The sequence below is a fragment of the Macrobrachium rosenbergii genome, chromosome 41 (assembly GCF_040412425.1).
Source record: "Macrobrachium rosenbergii isolate ZJJX-2024 chromosome 41, ASM4041242v1, whole genome shotgun sequence".
In the NCBI taxonomy this organism is placed as follows: Eukaryota; Metazoa; Arthropoda; class Malacostraca; order Decapoda; family Palaemonidae; genus Macrobrachium; species Macrobrachium rosenbergii.
This window is the reverse complement of record NC_089781.1, coordinates 37,932,074-37,950,890: the sequence shown is the minus strand read 5'-3', so window position 1 is coordinate 37,950,890 and position 18,817 is coordinate 37,932,074. Positions and strand designations below refer to the sequence as shown.

Genomic DNA, 18,817 nt, shown 5'->3' with positions numbered 1-18,817 from the left:
GTTATGTATGTTTTCCCTTACAGAAGGAAAGTCGGCACCACCGAAACTTCACAAATTTATGCACCCAAGAAATCCGTATCGCACTCCACCAAGTTTTAAGAAACTTGCTCAGAATTATGTTGGGTTTAGAGCCCATTGTACATATGAACTTGATGGAAAAGTTCGCTTGAATTTTAAAGACCCTTTAGCATTGCGAGAATTAACGACTTGTTTGTTGGATCAAGATTTTGGCCTTAAGGTATGTAGCCCCATAATTTCTAATTTGTTCATGAGACTTACCTGTCAGATATATTATAGCTGTATTCTCTGTTAGTCCGACAGAATTTCAAAACTTACGACACGCATAAAAGATCAGGTGGTTAGTAAATATTCCCAACAGCTGGGAGTTCCTATCAGAATGAAATAATCAGAAAAACCATTCCCATTTTCTATTCAGATTTTCTCTGTCACCGGTACTGTCAACACTTGTTTTCAGTACCTTTTGTCTTGAAATTTCCCGGATAAACTTGGTTGTCACTTGAGTATTTGTTTGATTTTTGGTTTTTGACTTGGACTTGTGGCTAGGCATACGCTAATGTGGATTGTTTTGGATTTGGCTTTGTTTTTTCCTGGGATTAAGATGTCTGAATCTAGTTCTTCTAGTTTTCATTTTTGCCGTGCTGAAGACTTATTTTGAGGCTACTGACCTTTGGTGACGTAGATCCTCACACTGTATGCTTTCGGGTTGTTTGAGGGCATGTTTGTTTGTTGAATGACCGATGCAAGGAGTGTGAATCTTTGTCTGATGCTAGTTGGAGGACTTATGATTCTATGTGAGAAAGCTAGAGCGAGATAGGATCAGGAGGTCTTCCTCCAGAAGTGGTAGGAGTCAGGGTAGTGTGTTTTCACCTGTTAACCCTCCTGTAGACGTAGCTCTTCCTAACCCTGTGGTGTTGCCCCAAACCCTTATGGGTTGTGTCTGACAGAAGGTGATGCCTTCTTCCAGAAGCGCTATTATGTCTTCCATTTTCCAAGGAGGCTAATTTGCTCCTAACTCTTCAAAGTGCTGTGAAGTGCAGTGATAGTGTCTGTCCCCCTTGTGTGTGTGGAGGGGCATCAGATCGGCCGTATAACGCCTCTAGGTCTAGACCTCTGTCGGACTCCCAGGACTCAGGGAGGGGCAAAGAAAGTGAAGAGGGATAGTGATTTGGACCCCCACCGATCTGGCGTCCCTTTGGCATGTCCTGATGGCGACCTTCCCAGGCTGCCAGACCCAGTGGAGGACGAATCGACAGCCGATTGCTTCTCTTCCCGATTCCTCCTCCCCCCAGCGCCTGGAATGGAAATCTCGGATTCTCGCCTTTGAAGAGAAGCTTCAAAGAAGGGACGCTTCACGAAGTTTTCTCGTGACTGCTTCTTCGCTCTTCTCCGGAGGAGTTTGACGCCATCCCAAGAGAAGAGGACCAGGAAGTCATCAGAGGAGATGACGCTTTCTAGCGCTCCGTTCGCTCCAGGAAGAAGGCTGTTGCTTCCCCTGTGAGAAGGAAGACTCAAGATCTTCCTCCCCCTCTTCTTCTCACAGGATCAGCCCTTCTCCTGAGGAGGAGATCTTCTCCTAGGCTGCTCCAGGCATGCAAAGCAATTGGCTTCGTTAATGGCCCAGAAGGAGACTGATGCGTGTCCTCGCCGGAAGGATTCCCGGCTGCCGATCAAGAGGTCCAAGAGACCCCTTCTCCTTCTCCCACGCAAGTCGTCTCTCATGCTTCGCGCCCTCTAGAAGTCCTGTTGCTCAGCGCTTTACTGGTCCAGCAGGGATCGCCCTTTCCTTCCAGATGCGCTTCATGCTGCCAGGCTTGGCGCCCTCTCCTTGCAGGCGATCCTCTTGTTTCTCGCCAGGCGCTTCTCATGCTGCTAAGCATGGCGCTTCTCATGCTGCTAAGCATGCGCTTCTCATGCTGCTCGGCAAGACGCCTCCCCTTGCTGCTCGACATGACGCCTCCTTGCTGCTGGTCAGGGCGACTCCCCTGGCTGCTCGGCAAGACGCCTCCCCAGGCAGTTCGCAAGACGCCTCCCTTGCTGCTGGAGACGACGCCTCCCAGCTCAGGGCATGACGCCTCCTCGCTGCTCGCTCTCACCAGGACGCTCCGTCGGATCGCCTCAAGAAGCTGTTAGGGATTCTCCAGGGGGCCTCGTCGGGACTCGTTTAGACTCTTCTGCCCGAGACTTTCGTCACCCCTCTCGGACTTCTTCCAAGCAGAAGTCCCTTTTGCATGTTGGTCTTCAAGGACTTCTCCTCCCGGTTCTTCTCCTGCCCCTTGGTTGTTCCTGTGGAAGAAGGAGAGCTTTCTCCTTCTGGATCCTGCAGTTGAGGATCAGTCCTCTTCTTCTTCAGCTTCTGCAGACTACAAAGTCTTGACTAGGCTGCTGAAGGACTTGTTTGGGGACAAGTTTCAACCCTCTGCTCCTCCCTCCCCTCCAGGTTCTAACCTCGTCTAAATCACAAAAGTCTTCTGGTTTTGTGAAGATGGCGACGCCTCTCTCTCTCCATGAAGAAAGCCTTTAAAAGGTTCAGGAGTGGATGGACTCCAGGAAGGCCTAGTGCAAGACTGTCTTTCTCCCTGCCTCCATCAAGATTGAGTGGAAAAGCAGGAATTTGGTACGAGACAGGAGAGGAGGTTGGTTGGAGAGTTCCTTCCTCTTCTCAAGGCTCAGATTTTGCCAGCCTTGTGGACGCTCCCAGAAGGTCTCTCCTTTCATCAGCCAAGGTGTCCTGGTCTTTATCTGAGACCATCACCATCTGAAAGGCCTTTTCAGGTCTTTGAAGTCTTCAACTTTTTGGACTGGTGCCTGGGGTCCTGGACTTGCAGGCTCGAAGTCTTCAAGAGACTCCATTAGTCTGGGAGACCTTTGTTTAGTGTCCTGTCCTGTATGGACAAAGCTGTTAGGGATGGCTCAAGAACTGGCTGCCCACTTCTGTACACTGGGCTTTTAAAGAAGAGAGCCATTTACTGCAACTTCCCACGGCTAAATCGGTCTCTCCTTCTCAGAAGGCAGAATTGTTGTTCGCTCCGCTTTCTAGCCATCTTTTTCCCCAGCCCTTAGTCAAGGATATGGCCTCCACCTTGCAAGAGAAGGCTACTCAGGACCTCCTGGCCCAGTCTTCTAGAGGTCCTGAGACCCTTCTGACTTCTTCCCTTGGGCAGGCTTCCAAGATTCAGAAGCCCTTTTCAGGGAGGACCCTCCTCTCCAGATCGTCCTTTCGAGGAAGAGGTCCTCAAGAGGATCCAGCCCCTTCTAAGACCAGGGGCAAGAAATGACTCAAGGACCTTCAGACACCAGTAGGAGCCAGGCTTCTTTCTTTTGCAAGAGCCTGGAGAGAGAGGGACGGACAACTGGTCCCTCTCAAGTCATTTGAAAAGGGATACAAGATCCCATTCCTCGTTTGCCTCCGTTAACTACAACTCCCATAGATCTGTCGCCATCCTATCAACAGGAGAAGCAGCAGATTCTCTTCGACCTGCTCGAGCAAATGCTCGAGAAGAGAGCTGTGGAGCAGGTCTCAGATTTACAATCCCGGGCTTTTACAACAGGCTGTTTCTGGTTCCAAAATCAGTCAGGGGATGGAGACCAGTTCTGGACGTCAGCAAGTTGAACCATTTCATTTCTGAAGGAAAAGTTCTCTAATGGAGACGTCCCAGTCGGTCATGGGAGCCCTAAGACCAGGCGATTGGATGGTTTCTCCTCGATCTCCAGGACGCCTATTTTCACGTCCCCATCCATCCTCTCCTCCAGGAAATACCTGAGATTTGTCCTGACGGGACAGGTATTCCAGTTCAGGGCCCTTTGCTTCGGGCTCAGCACAGCTCCTATGGTTTTCACGATCTTAATGAGGAATGTTGCTCAGATGGCTTGCACTTGGAGGAATAAGAGTCTCTCTTTATTTGGACGATTGGCTCCAGTTCAATGAACCGGTGTCTGGAGGATCTTCACACGACTTTGAACCTTGTCCAAGTCCCTAGGACTTCTGGTGAACCTCGAAAAGTCCCATCTGAGATGACTCAGTCCATTGTTTATCTGGGGATTCAGATGGATTCAGTGGCTTTTCGAGCATTTCCGTCCCAAGAAAGACAACTAAGTGTTTAGACAAAGTTTCAGCCTTCCTGAGGAAAGAAACATGCTCGGTGAGGGAATGGATGAGTCTGCTGGGGACCATTTCATCACTGGAGAAGTTTGTTTCCCTGGGGAGACTGCATCTCAGACCACTTCAATTCTTCCTTGCAGAGAACTGGCAGGACAAGGAGAATCTGGAAGTTTCTCTGAGTATCATCTCTGGTAAAGGAACACCTTCGGTGGTGGCTCGATCCATCAGAAGTTGGCAGAAGGCCTTTCTCTCAAACTTCAGAACCCCGACCTAGTGTTGTTTTCCGACGCGTCCATCTCGGGTTGGGGAGCAACACTGGGAGGGAAGAAGTGTCGGGCACCTGGAGAGGGAACAGGTGTCCTGGCACATAAACCTCAAAGAATTGGGGCCATTCAGTTGGCCCTTCTTTTCTTCGAGGGACTTCTGGTCACGAACCGAGTTGTCCAGATCAACTTCGACAACACCACAGCCCTGGCTTCATACCTCAAGAAACAGGGAGGAACTCACTCTCTCCCCTGTTCATTGCAGCAAGGACATCCTTCTGTGGGCTCAGGCCCGAAACATATTCTCCCTCACGAGGTTTGTTGCAGGCGAGAAAGAAATCCGTGGGCGGATCTTCTAGTCAGAAAAGACAACTGCTCCCCACGGAGTGGACCCTTCACCAAGAGGTGTGTCAAAGGACTGTGGAAGCTTTGGGGAGTCCCTTGGTAGATCTTTTGCAACTTCCAAGAACAAGAGGTTGAGAACTACTGCTCCCCTGTTCTCGGACCCAGAGCAGCTCTCAGTGGACGCTCTTCTTTGGGATTGGTCGGGGATGGACGTGTATGCCTTTCCCCGTCAAAATCATCGGAGAAGTCATCAGGAAGTTTGTTCGTCGGAAGGGACGAGGATGACCGTTAATCGCCCCTTTTGGCCTTCCAGGAATGGTTCACAGAGGTCATGTCCTTCCTAGTGGACTTTCCGAGATCTCTGCCCATGAGAGTGATCTACTCAGACAACCCCACTTCGAGAGATACCACAAAAACCTCCCCGCTCTGTGTCTAACTGCATTCAGACTATCGAAGAAGCTGGCCAGAGCGAGAGGTTTTTCTAGACCAGTGGCAAAAGCTATTGCCAGAGCTAGAAGACTCTCTTCCAGTAATTTGTACCAATCTAAGTGGACCGTCTTTAGGAGATGGTGTAGAAAGAAGAAAGCATTTCCTCTACCAGACCTCTGTAAGCCAGATAGCAGACTTCCTCTTATTTCTGAGGAGTGATGTTAAACTAGCAGTCCCACTATCAAGGGATATAGAAGTATGCTATCATCTGTTTTAGGCATAGAAACTTGATCTGTCTAACAACAAAGACCTTCACGATCTATTCAGATCTTTTGAAACCTCGAAAAATAAGTCCCCTAGACTCCTTCTGGAATTTGGATGTTGTCCTTAAAGTTCCTGATGTCCAGTTCGTTTGAGCCTCTTCGATCTGCGTCATTGAGGAACATTACTAGAAAGACTATTTTTCTAACCGCTCTAGCAACTGCAAAGAGTTAGTGAACTGCAAGCCTTTAGTAGACATATAGGCTTTAAAGGACATAACGCAGTTTGTTCTTTCAGCCCTTCCTTTTAGCAAAAATGAGAACCCGTCAAACCCTTGGCCCAAGAGTTTTGAAATCAAGGGTATGGCTGAAAATCTAATTCAAGAGCCAGAGAGAGTCCTTTGCCCTGTTAGGGCTCTCAAAGTCTATTTAGACAAGACGAAAAAGTCGAGGCCCACAGATAGTTTATGGTGTTCTGTCAAAGAGACCGGACTTACCTGTCAAAGAATGCTCTGGCTTTCTTTCTGAGGATATTATTAAAGAGGCCCATTCATGCTGTCAAGACACTGATTTTAAACTTCTGAAAGTCAATGCTCACGAGGTGAGAGCAATTGCTACTTCAGTGGCTTTTCAGAAGAATATGTCACTCAGTAACATTCTGGGTGCCACATTTTTTAGCGATGTAACTCTGTGTTTGCCTCACACTACCTGAGAGATGTGAAGACGACATATGAGAACTGCTTCTCTCTAGGGACCATACGTTTCCGCAGATACTTTCCTGGGGGCAGGGATGACACTCATCCTATCCTAATAGAAAATGGTTGGATAGTTTGTTTTTATGGTTGTTGGGTCGACTGCCTGTGAAGGACTTCCCACTCGTTAGCTTTAGTCTGCGTTATCCTAACTTAGTTAGGCTTGGTCAGGTGGTTGGTTTTTACTGGTTTGCCCTCATTGTATGGTCAATATGGTCTAGTCACATTGTGGTCACGCCCCCATTGACAGATCATCTAGAACTCAGGTAGGTCACACCCTGCTGGAGACTCTAGTTAAGCAGAAGCGGACTTGGGTGACAGTAATCACAAGTCAGCTATGCTAACAGGTAAGTGAACCAAAGTATCTTTCACCTACATGTAGTGTGTTTTCCAAAATCCTATTCTGTCTGTACCCACTCTCCAATGGTGGTATTCAGCTATATATATATCTGACAGGTAAGTCTCATGAACAAAATGATATTTTAATGATAAAATAAAGTTTATTCATACTTACAACTATGTTGATATATATAGTTCATAGTGCCCGCCCTCCTCCCCTCAGGAGACAGTGGCACTAGAAAATCTGAATAGAAAATGGGAATGGTTCTGATACCGGTCCCAGCGGCGGAATGGGTACTAACCACCTGATCTCCCACTTTTATGTAAAATCGTAAGTTTTGAAATTCTGTCGGACTAACAGAGAATACAGCTATATATATATCTGCCAGGTAAGTATGAACAAAAATTTTATCATTAAAATATCATTTTTTTACTGTTTCATACTAGCAAGGTCTGTGTACAGTACTACTGCAGTATCAGATTATGTGCAATTTGAATAAAGACCTATAAAAGTTCTTGTTTGGTTTGTATAAATATTTTGTTCAACAGTCTGAGTTCCTATCAGAATGAAATAATAAAGAAAAACTGTAATGCATGTACTGTATCTTGAAGTAAATATAATATTACAGTACATAAAGTTGTAGGAATCAGTGTTTTTATATATGTAACTTACCAAATAATTTCATAACTATTAGTTTCTACTTTACACGACAGCTCACAGTTCAAAATTTGTGGTAGCGCTCTTTTGTTGTGGGTTTAGGTGTGCTGCCCCTCCCACTTTTGGGGAAGGATAGGTAAAACGCAGCTAAAGAGCTCAATTCGTTTCTGCCGGTCAATGACTGAACTCTTGGTCGTTGGCAGCTTTGAATTTTTTGGTTTTCACTGAATGGTTGCTAATATTCTTCATTGGTGAAGTACTTTGTGCTTTTTGGTAATGTGCTACTGTGAATTAGCGTAGATAATATAGGTTTCTTTATTGTGACTTTCCCGACTTTGACTATTTTTGATTGGACCAATCATGTCAGATTCTAGCCTGTCTAGCATCAGGTACTGTAGTAAAGGCTGTAAGACTAGGTTGATTTCAGCCAAATATTTTACCATTGCAAATGACTTGACATACTGAAGGTACAATATGTGGAAACAGAATATATACATTAGTTATTTGCAAACTGTACCACAGAGTCATCAGTTTCAGAGTGATGGCTGGTGCATTATTGAAACCAGGTGGGTGGGAAGGTATACACAACAAGGGAATAACCACCAAATAATGAAACGCAGGGAAAGCGTTGAGAGAAAGAGAAGGTTTGGGAACTGCACCTTGTCTAAAATATACCTAGCAAGGCCAAAAAGTACAAATGTGTAGACATATAAGTTATCTCCACTGTGCATTAGGATATTGACTTTAGAAGCTAAAGTACTTAACTGAGTAGGGTAAAGCAGTAGTTGGTCATCTCTCAGACAGGTTTGTCAGAGGTGTGTGAACAAATGAGCTGGTTTGGGTGCAGTCTTCTGGATAAGATAGCCCTTGTTTTCTTGCTGATGATGGTCCTTTGTGGTCCCCAATGAGAGGCAGGAACTGGAGTTGGAGCCCAAATGGCCAATGGGAAAGTAATCAGAAGCTGAAGTTTGCAGTGACCTGCAGGAGCCTGAGCAGAAACAATAACTACAAGCAGAGTATGAAGTGGGTAAGGTTCTGGCATGAGAAGGCAAACATGAGAATGTTGAGGAGATGCAAGAGGAGGACTAGAAATAATGAGCACCTGCTGCATTAGACTGATGACAAGACAAGAGAGGCTAGAGACAGAAGTTCAGCTGTTGGAGGAAGCAGAAGAACTGATTGGACCCATGTGGGAGTCAGATGAACATCTGGTTTCAAACACTAATGCTGTCTTGTGGGAAGTAGATGAAGGAACCCTGACATCTGAGACAAGAGCCAAATCACAAGCAGATGCCCTGATTAGACTGAAGACCTGAAAACCAATAATGGAAATACTATAAGGGGAAGTTGGTGACAGGAGTATGGCAGATGCCAGAAGAAATGGAGATTTGAGAATGAGACTTTTCTTATGTAGAAGTAAACAAAAACCCTCAAGGAAAGATGAGGTGTGGTGACAGAAGGACTAGGAGGTAGAAGTCTCCTTGGTAAGAAAACAAAGTAAAGATGGTTACTTTTGCAGTGGGCAGTGAAGACTCTCCATCATCTGTCGGTGAAGTGCTAAATAAAGGTACTATTTAAGTCGGGTGTCCATCTTTTTGAAAGACAAGCCAGCAAAGAGGTCTTATCAGAGTATGAAGAAATGTCAGAATCACAAGGAGGTATGTGGCGTGAGATGGGTGTGTTCCTAGAAGAACAGTGCACAGTAGTGTTGGGGGCAACACTAGAGCTGTAAGTGTGAATGGGTTGCCTGTATGTTTTAAGTAGAGTGAAAGTTTTCTGTCATTGTCTTCTTTTAGCAAAGGTACTTGGTACAAAACTGGTGCAATCATATGGGGCTCTTACTTGTATGATTATCTTTTTTAGGTTCATACTTTCAGCTCAGGAGGAACAATATTAAATCATTTGCATCTAACATTATTCTCTGAATTTTTTAGGGTAATGTTCAAATGCAATACAGTAATGTGTATGGAGTAAGGATTAGAAATTATTATGAACTGTATGCATTAAGGTACAGTAAACCCCCCGTATTCGTGGGGGATGTGTACCACACCCCCCTGCAAATAGCTAAAATCCACGAATACTTAAAACCCCTCTAAAAACACTTATAACTGCCCATTTTGACAGTTTAAACACAAGAAAAAACCTCTGAAAAGTGCTCATACCTGAGTATTTTAATAGTTTTATCACAAACAGTGCATTTATTCTTGAAAATGATATGAAAATATAGTAATTAGTGAATATTTCTCAGTGAAAAATACTGCGAATGGGCGAATATTCTGCGAATAATGCGTAGATACATTCCAAAGAGAAATCCGCGAATACGTGAGTCCGTAAATTGTGAGAACACGAATACAGGGGGGTTTACTGTATTTGTAATTAATTGCAAAAAATGTCTCATCTTTTATTTAGGATTCCTAAAAATTTTCATGTATGTTTATAGGTTAATATACCTGAAGGCCGCTTGGTACCAACACTACCCTTGCGTTTTAATTACTTATTATGGATTGAGGATCTACTAAACCTTTCAGGATGTCGCAATATTCAGAAAGACTTAACCATTGGGCTTGATGTTGGTAAGTAGAGAGAAATATCCTTATTTAGAAATTACTTTTTTATTTTTCATTGCTATTATGCAGAGTTAGTGAAATAAAAATCTATTTAATTAGAGAAGTCAGATTAGTATAAGATGATGTGAATTATAAGTTCACAAAAACCCAATGCACATAGGCATACAGTATTAATTTCATCACAAGCCCATTAATCTTTTGAATGCTTATACAGTACAGTGGTACTTCAGTTTAATGGACAGCTTGGTAGGGTCTGTTCCCATAGTATACAACAGAATTCATTAAGAATGAAAACTTACATATAACCTACAGGATACCCAGTAGTCAAGTTACATAGCATATAGTGCACAGAAATATCATATGCACTGTAGCATTACTCAGAGTTCGTCACAGCTTCCCTTCGGCCCCTAGCTGCAATGCCTTTCATTCCTTTTGCTGTACCTCTCATCATATTCTTGTTCTTCCATTGTACTTGCCACCGCCTCCTAACAGTTGTGTTATAGTGCAACTGTGAGGTTTTCTTCCTGATACGCATATAAAACCTCCATTACTCTCAATTCCCCTTTCACCCCTGAATCACCTCATAATTCCCAGCACTTGGCCTTTGTCCTAAACCTTATACTACTATACTCCAATTCCAATCCATATACTGTAGCTTATATCGTACAGAAAGTCCCAATTGGTGTTTTATAGTTGTCATTCAGTTTAAAATATTTTATATAAGTAACTTGCCCAGTAATTGCTTAGCTAAGAGTTTCTACTCAAACGGCAACTTAAATTTTGAAATTCGCGATAGCTATTCTTTTGTTTTTATTTAGGTGACAAGACCCTGCCCACTTTCATGGTAAGAGAGAGGAACAACTAAGCCAATAGACCAATTTGTTTCTGCTGCTGGTATCGTTCACACATTGTGTGGCTAAGCAGCTTGGTTTTGACAGTTGTTTTTTCTTACCATCCGGTGAAGTATTCTTTGTATGGTAGCCTTCTGGCATTTTGTTTTCTTGATTGGTTTTTTGCTACTGATTATGACTTTTTAGCTAGTTAGTATGTCAGACACTAGCTCTTCCAGTTTCCAGTATTGCAGCAAAGGCTGCAATACCCAGTTGACAAAAATTACCTATGACTCTCATACCCTGTGCACAAATTGCATAGGGCAAGTTTGTACCATTGATTTGACATGTGACGAATGCAGGGATTGGGACAAATGTAAATGGAAGACTCTGACTTCTTATTTGAATAAATTAGAGAGAGATCGCAAGAGGAAGGCAGCCGCTAAAGCTGGCGAGAAACTACCTAGTCAGGCGACCAATAAATCTAACAATGTAGTTATTCCTGCTGTATCTCCTCCTGTAGTTCCTGTTTCCCCTGCATCAATAAATACTCCTAGACCACCTACTCCTGCTTCTGATTTTCACACTTCTGAGCCCGATCACTTCACCAGCATGGAAAATAAATTCGAACAAAGAACTAATGTGGTGGTAGGTATAGTGGCCCAAAATGAATTCGAACAGAGAATTAATGTGGTGGTAGGTATAGTGGCCCAATTAGGGGCATCGATGCATGTCCTTATGGATAAGTTTGAGAAGAAAAATGAAAGTGAAGTGTTAGTGGAGGAGGTGGCTGTTCACCCTGCTGATTCTCTTTGGCATTGGTCACTGCCATACTCCCCTGAACCAGGGAAGAGGCATACCATTAGCCCAAGGGAGGTCAGTGGGGTCTGCCCACGAGCAGTTGCCCCCTCAGACCAACCTGTTGCATCCCAGGTTGTGTCAAGAGCTAGCCACTGGAAAGGCGGCTCGGATATGCATCGGCTCTTGTCTAGTCTGGTAGATTCTTCGCCGTTCTGTAGGCGTCAGTGGTGCTTTCCCCGCGAGTCTTGTCCCTTGAAGAGGTGTTCCTCGACTTCCCAGCAAAAGATTGAGGGAGCCTCCTCTTAGTCCTCAACCTTCTTGCAGTAAGTGGAACAGCCCTGAAGCATCTTCTCTCTGATTCCAAGCACCCTGCTTCTAGTGTACAATGAAGTTCTTCATCTAAGCGCCCGGATTCGAGCGAGCTCCCAGTAGCAGCCGAGCGCTGTATATTACCTGAACTCCTGCCTTCAATTAATCGCCCTGATTCAGCTAAGCTTCCTGCAGCGCTTAATCTTCCTGAAGCACCTGAACTGCTTGTAGCACCCTAGCTGCCTGAAGTGCCTGAGCACCCGATTTCCCTGACACTGCCGCTCGTGTTAGAGCTCCGACTCATCATAGTGCATTGTCTCCTCCACCTGCCGCCAGTGCTTCTGGGAAACCAACCGGTGCTTTGACGTCAGCTTCTAAGCTTCAAGCTGGCGCTTGAAGCTTAGAAGCTAGATGAAGATAGTGCTTTGTCTAGTTCGGCGACAAATTGTCAGTCCGCCTCTAATTTGGATCCAGCTTTACCTCCACTTCAGCACAAGTTGGATAACATTCTGCAACTTCTTCATGGACCATCTGAAGAAGAGGATTTAGATCAAGATTCTCTGACTCCTTATGCATTACTTCTGAAGTTTTTACTCCAGAATTTCTCTGAATTCTTCTCGCCTGCAACTCCTCCAACCCCGGATTCGTCTTTCATGATGAGTAGTCAGCCTTTGGACACTGCTGGGCTACCCAAGTTGGTTCTCTCGTCCTCATCCAAGAAGGCTCATTTTGAATTAGAGAACTAGCTTTCTGAGAAGAGGGAGCAGGGGAAGGCTTGCTTTAGTGTCCCTCCTTGTTTTTCAAGGTCTTGCTACTTATCGTATGCTACTGGGGAAGCTCTTTCCCTGGAAGTGGCTGCCTCCTCCCAGGTGAACTTCTCTGGTCTCATTGATGCAGGCCGTAGATCTGTGCTATAAATAGCGAAGGCCTTATTTTCGACACAAGAGATGGACCACCTCCTGAAAAGTCTTTTCAAGACTTTTTAAGTGTTAAGTTTCATGGACTGGTGTTTAGGCGCTCTTGCCAAGATTACTCGTCGGAACTTCTGGGTTTTCTCTCCTGCGCGGGCAAAGCAGTCTGGGACAGTTCTCAGGCGATTGCTTAGCTTTACGCAATGGGCGTGCTCAAGAAAAGGGAACTTTGGGTTTTCTTTACATCTAAAGGTGTTACTTTGTCCCAAAGTCAGTGCTTTTATCTTCCCTGATAGACAAACATCATCTTTTCCCACAGACAACTATTAGTGAGATTGTTTCTAGTCTTCATCAGAAGTCCACACAGGATCTCCTGACAGTCAACGAAGCGACAGAGAGATTGGTCCGCAGTACCCACCAGGACTTCCTCTCCTCTGCTGTCTAGGCCCATTAGAGGGGGCAGACAGAGATCTCAATCTAGGCCCAGAGGATCAGCCAGGTTAACACCCCGAGCCATCAAGAAGTCATCAACTAAATCTTCAACCTGCAAGTGAGACCTCAATCCTCCGTGCCCCAATGGGTGCGAGGCTCCTTCTCTTCTGGGAGAGATGGAGTTCAAGAGGGGCAGACCAGTGGGTAGTCAAAGTACTCAAGGAGGGTTATTCTATCCCCTTAAGGGAGAGGCCTCCCTTGACCAACACTCCCGTCGCACTGACGGCCTATTCCAAAGGCTCGGAGAGGTATTCGGCCCTCTCAGAGGAGGTTTCCTCTCTCATCAGCAAGAAGGCCATAGAATTAGTCAGGAACTCCAAGTCGATGGGGTTTTACAATCGACTCTTCGTAGTGCCCAAGTCTTCAGGGGGATGGAGACCGGTGCTAGACGTGAGTGCTTTGAATGTCTTCGTAGAGAAGAAAAAATTCAAAATGGAAACAACACAATCGGTTCTTGCTTCCGTCTGTCAGGGGGATTAGATGATCTCCCTAGACATGCAAGATGCATATTTTCATATCACTTTTCATGAGGATTCAAGGAAATGCCTCAGGTTTGTCTTCAGGAACCAAGTTTATCAATTCAGAGCTCTTTGTTTTGGCCTCTCGACTGCCCCACAAACTTTTACTTTTGTTGTAACACAGAAATATGCTTCTCTACCAAAATCATAAGATTGGAAACTGGTGAAACGTTCATAAATAACATCAAGCCACCACTGGTCAGCAATACATTTGACAACTCTTTCATAGTGTCACCATTATACAGTACTGATAAACATACCTTGAGACTACCATCCCACTCCACCTTAATTCTTTTTGTGATTTTCTTCCATCGTCTCTATCATCATAAAAGACTAACTTACTACATTTATTTGTACAGAATTTCACGAAGAATATCCTTAATCAACAGTGTATTTCACTTAATAACATAACATATGTGCATGCTATTACACTTTATTTAACCAAACATCTTCAAATTTATGAACACATAATTGCCAGATAAACTAAGTGATAGTCTCTTCTGAAAGATTACTTTTTTAAGCATGAATTTTACAAAGTTCACCAATCTTGTGCCTACCAGACAGAGTATAGTCTCAATTACATATATACTCTGGATCCTCAGGTATGTCTCAACTAATAACCTCACTTTTTGTAAACCTGCAATGCTGTTAACTGCTCTACTTTCATTCCTCAGATGTTTACTTTGCAGAGGATCACTATTCCAGCACCTGATAATTCATTTTCAGTTTTTTTATAAATGTGCCATGCAGGTAATTGCACAGATGGAAAGTCAAAGACTCAATGGGGCCAGGGGATCTGGCGGTTTGCATTCTGCATTAAGCAGAGTGTGATGCAAAGCAGAAGTGTGATGCCAGGTAAATGGTGACTTGTTACAAGGCGCAAAATGAGATTATATTATACATGATGAAGTTACAAGAGGAAAATTAAGTTAAACATTGACAGAGAGTAAGAGTAAGGGAGTAACGTAGCCTCCTACTCTGGTTGGGTGCCAAGACTCTCAAAGTGGGTCACTGTGCCATATGGGCATGAGTGCCAGGAGAACTTAGTGCCTCTTTCAGGCTATCTGGATGTTCTGCGCCTCTGACCTTTCTTCCTTGACCCTCTTTTAGGTCGATGGTTTGACGTTATAGGAGGAATTGGTGGAACTGAGTCCGAGGAAGGCATTGGTGTGCCACCTGTTCCAGCTGCCACAACAACTGAAGCAGGGGCTGTGCATACAATTTCTGCCATTTGCCGTTGCAGTTCCTTGAGTTCTGCGGCCAGCTGAGATGTGGCAGAATTTTCCATCAGAATCTTATCTTCTGAGGACTGGGAAAGGGAAGAAGGAATCTTCGTGGGGGTGAGAGGCTTGTAGGTTACAGTGACCAACTCAGGAACAGGTTGCGAGGCTGCACCAGGGGGTGAGCGTCCACTGTAAACTTTGGGTTGGCTCTCTTGCTGACACTGGTAGCGGGGCCAAGCCGGGAGAAGAGAGGTGACCCGGACTGGGATCTCCTGAAGGGGGATGTATGGCATGCTCTGGCACTGGCACTAAGGCAGTACCAGGCACAGGAATTAAATTTGGAATTGGCTCAGCGTCCAGGATGGACGGAGGATGGAACTGCTCAGGCCGCTCAAGCGGCACTGGCAAGGAGTTTGAGGTAGGTTTGGGATCTCCAGAAGGGAAATCTGTGGTGTGCTCTGGCACTGGCACTATGGCAGGGCCTGGCACTGGCAGTGGTTCTGAGGCAGGTCTGTGAGGACTTTAGTGCCTGATAGAGACTGTAAGGGGTTAGGACCCCTGGTCGGTCATTTTGAGTTAGGTGGGGATGGAGAGTCCTGTCCTAGGAGGTCATAGCCTCCAGGAAGGTACTTTGCTAATGCAAGAGTGCAGATCTTGGTTCTGTGGGGCCTGGTGACCCTCAACCGAACTGTTGAGAGGATCAGTTTTACGTGGTTGATACTCTCGATGGTGATGAGCTTGTCTGTCCATTTTTGTCTTCAAATCCCTTGACCTGTCATGCTGGATAGCTACCTCAAGGGGGTGCCACAAATATGGGACCCTCGGCTGGAGGGCCTAAAGAAGGATGATTAGTAAACGCCAGGGCAATGGCAGGTGTAGCTGCTTTGCTAGGACAATCCTTCCAGAGGACGAAGTGCCCATAGACCTTGCAGCCTTGCAGGCAATGCAATAGATTTTGCTGTAATCCTTTTTAGGAGTTGTGAAAGATTTATGATGTTGCTTGGATTGATCAGAGGGAGGCATTGCAGCAGCTTTTCCTTTAGATTTGCACTGGGATTTTAATTGCCCCTTCCATTTGCAATAAGTTCATATAGGAGGTGTAGAAGAGGGCCCATTCTTTGGTTGGGCTGGCACTTTGATTCAGGGAACTGGCAGGGGGATGGTAGGTGTCCCAATCATCCGCCAACCAACAACACTCGGTGAAAGTCCTGGGTTGTTTCTCACATAGGTTGGTGGCTCGAGAACTTGGAGCATAATAAAAGAAATCCTCCATCTGCATGTGCTCTAGCAGTTCCTCAAATGCTGTGATTTCGAGGACTTCCAGCCAGCGCTTAACAGCTCAAGTCTCATGGTATGCCCAATCTGTCCAAGTTTGACCTGCTTCCTTTGGTCGACCATTCCAACATTGTCTCCAGTGTTCAGGAGTGATTTCTTAGGCTTTGAGGACCGCCTTTCTGACCTCTTTGAGGTCACCCTGAGCACTATCATCTAAGGAGTGGAAGGCAACCAGGCCCTTTCCACCCATGTGTTTTCCAAGGAGCAGGGAGATCTCCACTTCAATAGGAGAGAAGTTCTTGAAGACGTACTCCATTTGTTCTAACCAAGCTTCTGGCTCATCTTCATTCCACTGTGGGATCACTGAGGTGATACTTGAGAGGGGTGAATGAGGCATGGAGGTAGGTGGAGTAGCTGGCTGTGATTGGGCCGAGGCTGTTGCACTAACTTGCTGAGCTTGCTCCAGGTGGATCTCCTTGTCTTTTAGAGCTAGCTCATGCTGCCTCCCCTTCTTTCTGCTTTCTTTCTTCTTCTCTCTGCTTTCTTTCTTCTTCTCTCTGCTGTCTCTCCCCCTCCTCCTTTGCTTTTCTCTCCTTTCTCTCTTCTCTCTGCTGTCTCTCCCTGTTCTCCTTTGCTTCTCTCTCCTTTCTTTCTTCTGCTTTTTCTCCCTCTGGAGTATGGCATCTAGCTGTTCCTGTACCCATTGGGCAATCTCTCTTCCCATGAAACCTATCTCCTTCCCCATATCCATGAAGGCTTTGTAACTTTCTGCCATGGTGCTTGTACAGTAGGTTAGGTTGTGTTGAACTGGTCTTGGGATGAAGTGAGCGAGGTGTGGAGTAGTGAATTTGTTACCCATGCAACAATTGCACGGAATGGGAATGGCACTCTGCTTTGGTAGGGTGTGATTAAGTAGTGGTGGTCCGGTAGGTAGCGCCACTAGTAATGGGAGTGCCCCTGTTGCAAGATGGCACTGGCACTAGAGAACTAGTAGGTAATGAGTTGGTTCTGCAAGGCAGAGATGGATGACACTGGGCCTGATATTAATGGGAGTAATTCGTGCAAGTGCCTATGAATACTGTTGCAGTACTCCCTATGGAGAGGGTGGCACTTGGAGTATTCCTTGGAGTGAGTGGTTGGCACTCTAGGACCCAAAAAGGGTTACCTGAAATGCAATAAAGGTGTAGGGTATGCTGGTGGCACTCGATGCCAACGGGCACAGAGCTGGTTGTGTCCTTATACACAGTAGTGATGGCTGTGGTTTTGGCACTTGGGTGCCAGGGGTCCATAGGGCCAGATATGTAGCACTCATGGTGTGGATTGGGCGTGGAAACATGATGCAACTTAGTGCACAATTTGTGAGCACTGAAAGTTGCGATGAAACCACTGGGCCAGTGATGCAATATGTACACAGGTGAGTTGCACGCAAGGTGCAGATTGGTGATAACATGGTCCAAGTCGCAAATGAGGCAGACTTGGAGCGGCACTCAATGTGCCGTGAGATCAGGGATGAAGTTAGGTGAAATACGCAAAACTTGAGGTGAGGAATAAGTTACATACACACAACAGCTGCTCGTTTGCCGAGTGCAGAAGTGAGGTGAGCAATAAGTTGCATACACACGATAATCGCTCGTTTACCGAGTGCAGATTTGAGGTGAGCGAAAAGTTACATACACACAACAATCGCTCATTTGCAGAGTGTAGAAGCGAGGTTTTAAAGAATGATTGGGTTTGTTCCAAACAGGTTGTTGCTTGCACACGGACAAAACCGGCTAAAGTGCAAACTTTCTTAGGGTCTGTTTGAGAGAACGATTCTGGTTTGTTCTGAAGAGCTATTTGTTTGTTCCAAAGAACAATAGATAACATGCACACAGACTTTCCAAGCTATAGTGCAGAGGTTATGGGTTCCGAGAAACGGAGTTAATGTTATATGGTTCCAAAGAACATAAAGGAGACACCACGACAATGATAACACTGGGGGGAGGGGTGTGAGTTCAGTGACTGAATTTTCGGCACCACAAGTGCTGACTCATTCTGTAGAATCGAGTGTAAAGATTAGGTAATGATTGGAGTTCTCAATACCCACTTATTTTCGAGTAGCTCTGCCGTGTATGGTAACACAGAAGTAATGGGTTTGTTTCCCCTTGTTTCTTGCAAAGAATGGTAAAATATGGCAGGGTAAGCCTTGATTTGTTTGTGTAAATGAGAGACAAGTAGAATGAACATTCAGAGCATGGAAGGCGTACGCAAAGTAAATTGGTTTTGTTGCACTAAGCAAGTATGAAGCAATAGCTTCTATGTATACACAGTGGTTACGTGTACAAATAGTTATGCTTATTTCACAGCAGTGATAAATGTTTCAGTTATGACGAATACATTTCTTGAAGTAATCATGCAACAGGACGTTGATTGCATTATTAATCAACTATGTGAACAATTGTTCGTTGTGTAATGTTGACCTGACGAAAACTAGAATGACTGTGATAAGTATACAAGTGATCAGAATAGTGCGTGAATGATTTTACTTTAGGAGATCATGGGGTAATAATTTAAAATTATTCAGACATGCGCGATACAACAACGCTTTAAAATAACACAAGCCTTGTGCAGAATTTTGCTGGAATGACGGTGGGCAATTTTGAAGTTATTCCCACTACTCGGCAGACAATACAACCAAAATAGCGATCAGCTGAATTGAGCGTGAGGGGAAACGCACACTCGCACA

The 18,817-nt window shown here is 45.1% G+C and overlaps 1 protein-coding gene across 1 annotated transcript in view; it reads left to right on the top strand.

Annotated features, from left to right (window-relative positions):
* The window catches only part of LOC136827094 (uncharacterized), a 227,369-nt gene that overhangs the window by 3,485 nt on the left and 205,067 nt on the right, over positions 1-18,817 (top strand). Inside the window, exons 2-3 of the mRNA XM_067084850.1 lie at positions 24-238; positions 9,607-9,739. Of these exons, the coding sequence (XP_066940951.1) occupies positions 24-238; positions 9,607-9,739 (348 nt within the window). The remainder of the gene's footprint in view (positions 1-23; positions 239-9,606; positions 9,740-18,817) is intronic.